The 11729-nt window shown below is 52.3% G+C and overlaps 2 protein-coding genes and 1 long non-coding RNA gene across 5 annotated transcripts in view; 2 read left to right on the top strand and 1 right to left on the bottom strand.

Moving 5' to 3' along the window:
• The window catches only part of NUBP1 (nucleotide binding protein 1), a 23703-nt gene extending 12052 nt beyond the window's left edge, over window positions 1-11651 (top strand). Inside the window, exons 5-11 of one of the 3 annotated variants that reach the window (XM_015572138.1) lie at window positions 1298-1381; window positions 1992-2082; window positions 2665-2819; window positions 5254-5364; window positions 5598-5700; window positions 6947-7030; window positions 11535-11651. In XM_015572138.1, the coding sequence (XP_015427624.1) occupies window positions 1298-1381; window positions 1992-2082; window positions 2665-2819; window positions 5254-5364; window positions 5598-5700; window positions 6947-7030; window positions 11535-11557 (651 nt within the window). In that variant the 3' untranslated portion in view covers window positions 11558-11651. Of the gene's footprint in view, window positions 1-1297; window positions 1382-1991; window positions 2083-2664; window positions 2820-5253; window positions 5365-5597; window positions 5701-6946; window positions 7031-7720; window positions 7844-11534 lie in introns of those variants that run through there. The other 2 variants (XM_006776295.2, XM_015572136.1) reach the window with 2 other exon arrangements.
• The window catches only part of TVP23A (trans-golgi network vesicle protein 23 homolog A (S. cerevisiae)), a 26525-nt gene continuing 22683 nt past the window's right edge, over window positions 7888-11729 (bottom strand). Inside the window, 6 exon segments of the mRNA XM_006776297.2 lie at window positions 7888-8104; window positions 8818-8877; window positions 9735-9863; window positions 10814-10942; window positions 11130-11219; window positions 11658-11729. The exon segment at window positions 11658-11729 is cut by the window's right edge and continues 21 nt beyond it. Coding sequence (XP_006776360.2) covers window positions 8818-8877; window positions 9735-9863; window positions 10814-10942; window positions 11130-11219; window positions 11658-11729 — 480 coding nt within the window. The 3' untranslated portion in view covers window positions 7888-8104.
• The window catches only part of LOC102769369, a 19707-nt gene continuing 19631 nt past the window's right edge, over window positions 11654-11729 (top strand). Inside the window, exon 1 of the long non-coding RNA XR_001515985.1 lies at window positions 11654-11729. This exon is cut by the window's right edge and continues 35 nt beyond it. This is a non-coding gene — a long non-coding RNA (uncharacterized LOC102769369).

The raw sequence follows: 11729 nt of genomic DNA, 5'->3' as shown, positions 1-11729 counted from the left end.
TATTTTTTGTTGGGGGGGGTGCTTTTAACTAATCGATAACTTCTAATTGTACTACCTTGAACCTATACTTCTTGTGTAATTTTTTATGGCTTTTGTTTTGGCTTAAATATGATCAGGGTAAATAAATTATTTTTTAAGTATGTTTTTATTGATTTTTCAAGAGGAAGGGAGTGGGTTTGAGAGAGAGACATTGATGTGAGAGTGAAGCATCAGTTGGCTGCCTCCTGCACACCCTCTGCCGGGGATCAAGCCTGCAACCCCAGTATGTGCCCTGACCAGGCATTGAACCAGCAACTTTTCTGTGCACAGGATGACACTCCAACCGACTGAGCCACACCAGCCAGGGCACAAATGGTTTTGTTGTGTTGTTGTTGTTTTAATAAGACTTCCAAGCTAGACACAAAGGACCACACGTCACATGATTGCACTTCTCTGACTGTCTGAAACAGGCAGCGTGGAGAGACAGAGTAGATCTGTGGTCACCTGTTCTGGAGGGAAGTGTCAGGATTGGGGGTGACGGGAGAGGTGCAGGGTGTCCTCTAGGGTTGATTGTGGTGGTGGATGTACGATCATGTGACTATCCTGAAAGCCATTGAAGTCTGCGCTTCCAGTAGGTGCATTGTACGCTGTGTGACTGATGTCTCCATAGAGCTGTTTTAGAAAGCAAGACTTCATTAAGGAAAGCAGACTTTCCGTGTTGGCTCCTGCGCTGCTCTGATTTCTAAGATTGACATGTCATTGGGAGTTGCTTAAGTTCTAGCTTCGGAACAGGTGGTGCGAAGTGGAGCCCTGGCTGTTGATGAGCACCCGTGACGGAGAGTCCATCGTGACTTTCCCCAGGGAGCCTCTCCCCGACACCTTCCTCCCAGTGCTTGCTCCCTGGGGACAGCAGGCCCCAGCGAAGCTCAGGCCACGGGCAGCCGGTGCTGTGTCACCTGGCTCACTCACAGTCCTTTCTTCACTTCCGGACTTGGAGGGGCACCCCCGCTGCTCCACAGTTACTGCACGTTCTCAGTAACCCACAGGCAATTTCTGTCACTCTTTGAAAATACCTCGGACCCGAAATTATATTTGACTTGGGTAACTGGTTCCCTGACTAGATGTTATCTAAGCAGTTTCAAAACAGCCCAATTTGACAGGGGAAAGGATATTGAATTATCACTTTCATTAACCAGCACCCCCCCACACACACACCAGCTGTTCACTTCCTATTAAGCATTACGTAGTGGCTTTTTATTTACATTAATTCTATTTTGTAAAATTGTCTTCTTGATGCGCAAAATGTGTCTGTATGAAGGGTGACCAGGGCGCGGGACTCACAAGTGACTCGATGCCCGTGTTCACACAGGTGCACCAGAGTGGCTCGGGCTGGTCTCCAGTGGTGAGTGCTCACGTTTTTGCCTTATTTTCAGCGGAGTGGAGTTGGGCCATGTATGCATAGTGGGTATGCGGTGGCTGGCGACACTGTTCTCAGCCCGCCTGCGCATCAGTCAGCAAGCATGTACCCGGGCACGTTTCTAGCGCAAGCCTCCACCAAGACCAGGGCTTGGCAGACCGCTTCTGTCGAGTCAGACAGTGGCCATTTTCTGTTTGTGGGCCATGCCCTCTCCATCACTGTAGCTCACAAGCAGGAATATGTAAATGAATGACCATGGCTGTATTCCAGGGACAGTTCATGTACAAAAGCAGATGGTGGGCCCGGTGTGGCCCAGGGGCCCCAGCCCAGCCCAGGCTCAGCCAGTTGAGGGCACGATGTTCATTTATTTCAGCCAAGTCGCCTGTCATTGTGGCTGAGGGCCAGTGATACCTCTTTCCAGCCCACCATATGGTACCCTTTTTCCCCTCAGAATGATTTGAGAGTTCAAAGAGTGCATGTACTCATGGATCACAGTAATATTACCCCCAAAGGGTTTTTTTCAGCCAGACGAGACATAGGGAAGTGCCTTGTGCTGTGGCTTTAAGTAAAATGTCTCTCGCCTCATCCTCTCCAGTTCCTGGAAGACAACCTGGGGGTGATGTCAGTCGGTTTCTTGCTTAGCAGCCCCGACGATGCTGTCATCTGGAGAGGACCCAAGAAGAACGGTTTGTGCCCCGCTCTGTCTGTCTGTCGCTCTCCCAGGCAGGATGCTCGGCTCCCCTGCGCCCCGCTGTCCGGACGCTGCGGCAGGATTTTTAAGCGTCCAGTTGCCTCTGTCGTCACTGGTTGAAGAAATACCAGTTTTTGTTTTACAGTCTTTATTATCTATTGTGGGGTTTTTTTTCTCCTGAAAACCTATATAACCCTGAAATTATCCATATTTATTGTGGTTTAGTAGTGGCTTATTTGTGTCAGAGAGAGAAGTGTCAGAACTGCAATCGATACCAGCTTGAGTGGGCGCTGAGGCTTAGGCAGAGTCCTCAAACTCGGCCCCGGGACAGGGGGGGCCGTAGTAGTGAGGGGAGGGGTGGGCGGTGCTCCACACCAGGGATGCCAGGGGCAGCCTGGCCTCTGCGCTGGATGCCAGCAGCACCCCCTCCCTCAGCACGGCAGCCACCCATGTCTCCAGACGTTGCCAGATGCCATGGCTGAGAGTCCCCGCGTGAGGGTCACAGACTGTTTCTGTGGAGCCCCCAGCCCAGCCTGGGGAAAGGGAGGCCTGGCCTCAGTGCGGTGTCTCCCCTCAGGCATGATCAAGCAGTTCCTCCGCGATGTGGACTGGGGAGAGGTCGACTACCTCATCGTGGACACCCCCCCGGGGACGTCGGACGAGCACCTCTCAGTCGTCCAGTACCTGGCCGCCGCGCACATCGATGGCGCCGTGATCATCACCACCCCCCAGGTGACCGAGTGCGGAGGGAGCTGGGTGGGGACTGCGCCGCCAGAAGCTCTCTTCCTCACAGGCCCCGAGACCCTGGTCTGCCAAGGTTCCCTTCGGGACCAGCAGCCCTGCTTTGTCTCTGCAGAAACCCTGTTTATCTTTGGTCCGGCATTTGCGTTTGACAAATAAGCATTCCACAGTTGGGTTTTTTTGGTCCAGCAGTGGTTCAAAATTGCCTTTTAATTTCCTCTCACCAAGCCAGTGAGAGCGATGGTGCTGTTACAATTCAGATGGTCCGCCATGGTCACCTCACCCTTACCACGCTCATGCATCACGCCCGCAGTCTGCAGGGCCTCCTCACTCGCATTGCAGGACAGTTTGGAACTCTCCCCAGTTTTCCACGGCACCAGCCCGGGCGTAGGCGGGGATTTCTGGGGAAGCTGCTGCGGGTCTTGTCAGATCCTCATGTACCAGTCGCAGAGGCTGTGCCACGGGCTCTGAGGAACCCCCATGGGGTAAGTCTGGAGGCAGTGAATGCATCAGGCCTGGGTTGTGCTTTATCATTGCCGCTGATCTTAAGGGTCCCAAGAAACCCCCCAAGGGTCCCAGCTGGTTCTCTTCTGTTATGCTTCTTACAATATTCTTCCCCACTCCTAAGGAAGCAGGATGACGAGGCTCGGTCTGCCTCTGAATCGGGCAGCCCGGCCCCATCCTTCACCAAGCCTCACTGAGCAGTCACTACATGCAGGCCCTGGGCCGGGCACCAGGGCAGTGAAACATACCGGTTCCCCTCATGGCCCATGCAGTCACTGAGGAATGTGGGCGCTGTACATACGGGCACAGGCAGGATGCTGCCCGTGGTGTGACAGGATTCATGTCTTCGGATCACTCTGGTTCCCTGTGCAGAGAGATGTCGGGGGCATGAGGAACAAGACACCACTTGGGTGGCTAGAGGCCACCTGGGCACTGGTCGGGTGGAGGTGGAGAGAAGATGGATTGTCCCCAATGTAATTACTAGAAGGAAACAGTCTGGCTGGAATGCACCACCCGGGATGTTGATGGTGGGGAAGGTTTTCCGTGTGTGGAGGCAAAGGACCTGTGAGAAGTCCCTGTACTTCCTGCTCAGGTTTGCTGTGAACATAAAGCTGCTCTAAAAAGAAAGTCTATTAGCAAAAGTCTAGTTGGCCCAAAGACGGCTTCTCCTGCCACATTTGTTGTGAATGGAAACATGGAGTCCCTGAGGGATCAAGAAGAGGAGACGGACCAACAGGTGCTGGCCCTTCCCCGGGAAGCCATGGGGAGCACGCACGCGCCACGTGTGCCCTTTGTATAGAGCCTGTGTGGACAGTGTCACTTCGGGCTGTAGACACCCACTTTCTCAGAGCCCTTCACATCGGGCACCGCAGGCTTTAAATTACAGGACACCACGGAGAGAACCAGAGGCGCAGCCAGAGCCGGTTTACGCTGCAGCTACATGCCTGCACCCCAGCCTCACAGAGGCCTAAAGCCCAATGTGTGCCTCTGGAGAGTAGATGACTCGAGCTGAGACCCTTCAGGGGCCGTGACTGTCAGTCACACCTTAGAGCTAAGGAGTAGCCATACTTGAAGACATGTGTCTGCAACAACATTAACCGGGGAACGGGGGCTGCGGGGTACTAAGCAATGATCCTACTCAGTACTCACACCGTGAAATATACATGCAGAGTTCAGAAGTGAATTTTAAGTGATCCAAAGATCTTTCTTTCTGTCCACAAAGTTGTTTGTCTTCATAATAATCTGGATCAGAGGTCAGCAAACTTTTTCTGTGAAGGCCCAGATAGTACATAGTTTAGTCTTTGGGGATCATGTGGTCCTTGTCGTAGCCACTCAGCTGTACCCCTGTAGGGTGGAAGCTACTGGAGAGGGCATGGCTGGGTTTCGGAAGAACTTGACAGACAGGCAGCTAGCCAGGTTTCGCCACAGGCCTAGTTCCCCAACCCCTGAATGAAAAATAGTGCGCCCCTTGGCTCAGCATAGTATGTTGAAAAGAAAGTAAACATTGGGACATGCTAGTTGGGGGAGGAGGAGGGTGTAGGGAGCTACATGGTGATGGAAGGAGACCTGCCTTGGGGTAGTGACCACAATACAGTATAGAGAAGTTGTGTTGTGGAATTGCACGCCTGAACCTGTATAATTTTGTTAACTAGTGTCACTTCAATAAATCCAATAAAAAGGAAAAAAAGATGCTAAAAGGTCACTTTCCATAGATTCATTATATATTTGGTGTTTGGCTGTGCGGGTTCGTCCTTTCTGGGTTTTGTGGGGAATGAATAGTGCCTGGGACAGGGCTTAGCACATGGTCGGCACTAAGTACTCACCCCCCTAAGCTTTCTGAGGGTGAGCCACTGCATTAGCCGTCCACATTCTCTTGCTTGTACTTTGACTTTGAAACAACTGGTCTTTTGAACCGTGATAGGAGGTGTCCCTGCAGGATGTCCGGAAAGAAATCAGCTTCTGTCACAAGGTGAAGCTGCCCATCATCGGGGTGGTGGAGAACATGAGCGGCTTCGTCTGCCCCAAGTGCAAGGTGAGTGCTGACCAGCCCCGTCCGCGGGTCTCCGTGAAACCGGATGCTTCCCTGTTGTTTCCAGAAGTGGGATCACGGTGACAATGCTGCACTGCTGGCTGAATGAAAAGTCTTGGTAGTTAGTGTTTCACGTTCAGAAGGGACGTTTTTGAAAACTTCCTTTAAAATGTGGACCAGTCTTGTGATCCTGAAACAAAGTCATGATTCTCCCCCCCATTTACTTTGCCTCACAGAAAGAGTCTCAGATATTCCCGCCCACAACGGGGGGTGCAGAGGCCATGTGCCAGGACCTGAAGATACCGCTCCTCGGCAAAGTGCCCCTGGACCCGCACATAGGTGGGTGAGTCTCCACGCCCGGTTCCGTTGCTCAGTGGGGCCTTCATACACCGGGGCCCGGCCCCTGGACCACCTCCAGGAGCTCCCCCTGCAGCGGAGAGAGGCAGTGAACCAGGCGGGCAGGTGGCCAGGGGAGCAGGCAGACCTCAGGTAGCAGGGCTGGTTGAGGTGGGGCTGAAAGAGTGGAGGAGAGATGGGTCAGGGCGATGCCGGTGCAGGGAGGGCACTAGGAAATGAACAAAGGGTCCCTTAGGGGACAGTTCTGGGACCTGTGCTTCCCAGACCTGGTTCTGCTGCCGTGAACTCCGGTGGGCTTCCCGAGCTGCTTCCACGTGTTCCCACGGGAGCTCCACCTCTGTGCTCCCTCCCCCAGGTTCCTCCCCCGCTCGGGTTTCCTTGTCCCGCGGGGGAGTCGAGGAAATGACAGTTCCAGGTTGGCCTCACCAGGGCCCACTGAGATTGGGGAGCAGCTGTGGGTGGGGAATCACTGAGCCTGCTTCTTCAGCGACTTTTAGCATCTGGGGGCAGGGGCAGAAACGCTGGCCGCAGGGGTCTATGCAGGAATGGGGGTGGGCAGACAGATGGAGGAGGCGAGAAGGCCTCGCGCCCACTGGGGCAGGCCCCCTGCATTTGCTCACCGGGACACGGGGTTGACATGAGGTCCTAGAGGCAACCTGTGTATCCACAGGAGGACACCGGGGTGGACAGTCTTATGAAAGATTCGCAGACAGGTTGATGCCGAGTATACATGGAAAAGCAGTGGGCAGAACACTGCCATTCGTTTTTTTTTAAGTATATGAGTGTGTGTGCATATACGTGCCACGTATATACGCACATACAGTTTCTAGAAAGACATCTGAAACAGTGATAGCCTCACCTTTTATGGTACGTTTTCCTCCATGTGCATTCATTATCTTTTTACTCAAAAGAACTAATTAATCTTTGAAAACTCAGTCCCTGGGCCCACCCAGGAGCTGCTGAATCGGTCCTGTGTGGGGCCCTGGAACCTGCATTGCCACACCACCCAGATGAATTGTAGGCACACACACGGAACACCCTGGGCCAGGGAGGGCCCCTGTGGATGGAGGGAGGCAGGGGGTCCTCTGAGGCCCCGCCATTCTTTCTTGGCGTCGTTCCTTATAAATTCAGGAGCTTCCTAATGTCACGGGCACAGAAAGAGCCCCAAGGCCATGTTGCCACTTGGTTTTCTTCAGGGATTTAATTCCCTTTCCTTTGTTTCTTTAAGGGAAGAGTTGTGATGAAGGACGGTCTTTTTTGGTTGACACGCCGGATTCACCAGCTACGGTAGCCTACAGAAGCATCATTCAAAGTAAGTGTTTATGTGGGCCCTGTGAATCCAGATGGCTGTGGGGCCAGGAGGTGACATAAATGAGCAGAGTGGGCTGGGTGTGAGGAGACCCTTGAGGATCATAAGTGGTCACTGCCTCGCAGCCTTGGCTGGGCATTCAGGCCATGGGGTGGGGTCTGGGATCACCTGGAGAGCGCCTCCCTCAACCCAGGGACCGGGAGTCTCTGAGAAACCTATCAGGGCGTCAATATTGTGGGCTAAGTTATAGTGTAAAAGACACAGTGAGGGTGGATTTTACGGCATAGAAAATGCATCTCGGTAAAGCTGTCCAAAGAAAATTAAGAAGAAAAAACACAAAGCCTAGTGAGCCACACCAAACTCACGTGCAGCTCCAGTTCCCAACTGGCGGCCAACTACAGTCTGGTTTGTGCGGGGCTTTCTGCCTAGTGAAGTGGTGTTGGGGAAGTAACATCACTCCCAGGCTCTGAAGAATGAACCGAGGACGGGCCTCCAGCATGGTTCTCACCACGATGGGCAGTGTGTGGTATTCAGGTCACTGAAGATTCGGGGCTTCAACAGAAATGGGGCTTTTTAGGGAGTTCAACATCTGGGGATTCCACCCCAGCCTGGAAGTGCCCAGGCTGGCACAGGCAGGGCTGCCGGGGCACTAGGAGCTGCCCGTGTTTCTCTGCCTGCCGCCTTGTTTTCCAGGAATCCAGGAGTATTGTAGTCTCCATCGGCCAGAAGAAGAGAGGACCTCGTTAGTTCCTGAAACACGGGGGGACATGGACGCGAGCAGCACGGCCAGCGCGTCCTGACCGCTCGGGCACAGAGTGGGCTCAAGGCAGAGAGGGACCAGACTCTGGTGTGGTGTGAAGTCACTTTTGCAGACACTTTAATCACCTGATATTTGTACAGTTTTCTTTAGATCACATGTAAAGGGCGTTCTTTACACATGTGCCATTTAAAAAATAAAAGCGTCTCCTCAAACGTCCCTGCTTCACTGAAAACCCGCGGCTTGTTGGTCGGAATGCCTGCTGGCGCTTGCTTGACTGCAGAGCCCTCACCTCGCTACTGCTGCCTCTGAAGATATGCCTGAAAGGGAAGCAAAGGGATGAGGTGTGGCTTCGGTGCAGAGCACACGGTCACAGTGTTAGTAGTAGTCCAGTTTCTCTCCAGATCGGGGAAAGGAACATCAATGGAGCCTCAAGCCAGGGCTTGTTCTGGGGTTAGCGTCGATGCAGCTGCATGTGGTCAGAACACCCCTGAGCAGCTCTGAGATCACCCACTAAACCGAACTGGGGTCTGTGTCGGCCTCGTATAGTCACATGACACTCCCCCAGGAACTTCTGGTGGCACAGAAGACATTTCACAGGAAAGACATGGGTGAACTCTAGAATTATGGGCATTGCCAAGAGAGTTCCCTCTGAGATGCACAGGGATGGAGATGGTGAGGGAAGCGTAAATTCCTATTTTCCATCTTACTCCGAGCGTAAGTGGTAGGTGGGCAAATTCCCTTGTTCTTTCCTCTCATCTTCTCATTTCCCTCCCTGCTCCCCCTCATGCCTGCATGTGGTCGAATTTGTACATGTCCAATGTGAGGAGGGTGGGACCCCAGTAAAGGGTGATGCAGTCACAAAGCCCAGGATGGCCAGTGCACAGGCTGGTTCCCCACCTGGCCATGCCCCTGGCCACTCAGGGCACTGGGTAGGCCGCCCAGGCCACGGGCACGGCTGAGCATGGGGGAGCTGCACTTCTCACAAGCCTCCAGCCCCGGTCCAGACCCCTGCCTTGATCCCGCCTCTCACCTAACACTTGTGGATCTCCAGCCCCTCGAGGCCAGGCTTCTCAAAGTCACGTGGGCAGGCCTGCAAGGAAAGGCAGCCATGGCTTTCGGTCCCACCAGGCCGGCCTGATTCCGACTCGAGGCCAGAGCAAACCCACCATGCGCCAAGAGCATACAGTAGCGCTACGAACGTTTAACACGGTCCACACCACTTTAGGATGAGCCTGGTCACATTTATTTCACCTCATTTATATGTGTGGTTAAAAAGTTGTGCTTCTAAATTCTGCAGTTTTTAAAATCACCGAAGACTAACGATGCTAGTCACAGAAGGATAGATACTGTATGATTCCACTTGTGTGAGGTCCCTGGAGTCATCATATTCATAGCAACAGAAAATAGAATAGTGAATTCCAGGGGTTTGGGGTCAGGCAGCAGGGAGTTTCTGTTTAATGGGTACAGTTTCAGTTTGGGAAGATGGAAGGTTCTAGATTGGAGACAGATGGTGGTTGGGGATGGATGGTCGTACAACAATGTTAATGTACTAGATGACACTGAAATGTACACTTGAAAATAGTTAAAATGGCCCTAACCAGCGTTTCTCATGGTTAGAGTGTCAGCCTGCTCACTGAAGGGTCACAGATTCAATTCCCGGTCAAGGGCATGTACCTGGGTTGCTGTTCGGGAGTGTGAGGGAGGCAACCGTCGATGTCTGTCTGTCTGTCTCTCTCTCCCCTCTTTTTCTCCCTCCCACTCTCTGAGAAAGCAATGAAAAAAATACCCTCAGGTGAAGGTTAAAAATAACTTAGTTAAAATGGTCAGTTTTATGTTGTGTATATTTCACTGCAGTTTAAAGAGACTAACTGTGGCAGCCTGACTGATGAGGAAACATTCAACACTGCAGCTGCCAACAGGCCCCCCACCCGAGCGTCAGTCACTCACGGTCTGGAACACCGTCTGGGACAGAAAGCTGGCTGCGGCTTTGCTGATGTCACTCTCGCCTCCCATCTTGCACAGGATGTAGCCATACAGGTTAGCGGCCTGGAGGGAGATCCCCGCTATCACGAGGGCCTGCGCTCAGACAAAGCAAAGGTCAGTCTCCTGGGCTTAGATGGAAATGTCCCTCCCACACCCAGTGGCCTGCACCTGACGTAGCAGCCAAGCTTGACTGAGCACCTACAAGACTCCTGGACACCTTTTAATCACCAACCTGAGAACTCGGTGCCATTATCATCCCAGAGACACGAAAGTGGCCCAAAGTCCAGGAGCTGATGCAAGGCCAAACCAGGACCCAAACTCCAGAGTCCACACCTCTAGTCACGCTGCTGCTTATACTGTCTATGGATATTTTGTTTTCTCAGCGAACGAAACAGGTCATGGCAACAAAATACAGTAGCTCTGAAATAAAACTTCGGAACTCTGAGGCTAGCTTATTCCTACGTAGGAAGGGTTCCCTGTCCAAGGTAGAATGTCAGGCGTTTTCTATAACTCCTCTCTTAGCAGCATTATTCGTGCACCAAAGGTGGAGACAACCAAATGGCCATCAATGGATGGAGGGGTAAATAAAATGTGGCCTATCCATACAATGGAATATTCAGCCTGAAAAGGAAAGATGTCTTGATACATGTGATAGCATGGATAAACCTTGAAAATGCTACGTTACGTGAAAGAAGTCAGTCACAAAAGACCACATATTGTATGATTCCACTTACAGGGAATGCTCAGAACAGACAAACCTATAGAAACAAAGATGAGTGGGTGTCAGACTGGGTGAACAGGGGCCCTGGGAGGTAGTGATGGCTGAAGGCTACAGGGTGTCTTTGCGGGCGGTGAAAATCCTGAAAGTGATTGTGGTGATGGCTGCACAACGGAACACCTAGAAGCCGTTGAATTATACACATCATATAGGTGAGCCGTATCTCAGCTATTTCAGTAAATCTGTCAATATACAACAGTCCACTCCTGGGACCCCTGGTTGTGTGCAGATGTCAAAGCAACGTCAGAGTCGGGTGTTGCCTTACCAGCCACTTTAGCTTCAAGGAAAACAAGGTGCTGAAGAAGAACACAATCCAAATGATCGGGCAGATAATGAGGCCGAGCCAGAAGATCCGGGCTTCTGCTTCGGTGGTGGCGATGCTGTTCGGAGAGACCTGTGTGGGAAAGTGATTCATGCCGTCATGTTCATTGATTCTACATGTGCTCCTGTTACATGCCGGGCGCCGGCCCCGGTGGGCTTTGGGCAGGGCAGGATCAGAGCTGCGCAGAGCCCGAAAGGAACCCACGGACACTTCCCACAGCCACTCTCCCCGTGCTGGTTCGCCTCGTCATGGAGAATACCTTTCTGGCTTCAAAAATCCAGTGGCTTTTCCCATCTTCATCGACCTGGTTCCACCAGCGGAGGCCCACCATGAGCCTCCCAGTTACATTCTAGGAAAAGGGACAAAGTGACTCTTAGCGCACTTTGGGCAAAGGGCAGGTCGTCACCTGTTTGTTGGTGAGTAAAACAGAAGTTAAACTTGTACTGGGAGCAGAGAGGTGGGGAACTGGACTGTGGTGGTTTCCCTGGATATATATATATCCACATTAGGTAGAACATTTAAATCTCTGTATATTCTATGTAAACTTTATTAAAGATCAAAGCCATATGGAGTTGTCACCTCACACGGCACATATTTGCAACAGTTGATATCCTGAAGCCATTTACTCCACACTAAACAATGTATTTTCTCCTCTAATTTTAAGTGACTCCAGCTCCGTATTCCTAAGAATGTATCAGCCGTTCCAGCCAGAGCACCTCTTCGCTCAAATCGACCACCTGCAGCAGGACAGCCGCCACCCGGGCGCAGCGGCATCACGGGGCCTCACCTTCACAGACCAGAAGTCGAAGGACAGAAGGAGGAGCACGGTGACGAAGCAGCCCACAAAGCTGCTGCTGAA

The sequence above is a fragment of the Myotis davidii genome, unplaced genomic scaffold (assembly GCF_000327345.1).
Source record: "Myotis davidii unplaced genomic scaffold, ASM32734v1 scaffold209, whole genome shotgun sequence".
Classification (NCBI taxonomy): Eukaryota; Metazoa; Chordata; class Mammalia; order Chiroptera; family Vespertilionidae; genus Myotis; species Myotis davidii.
The sequence above is the reverse complement of the archived record's forward strand: the minus strand, read 5'-3'. Positions and strand labels throughout refer to the sequence as shown.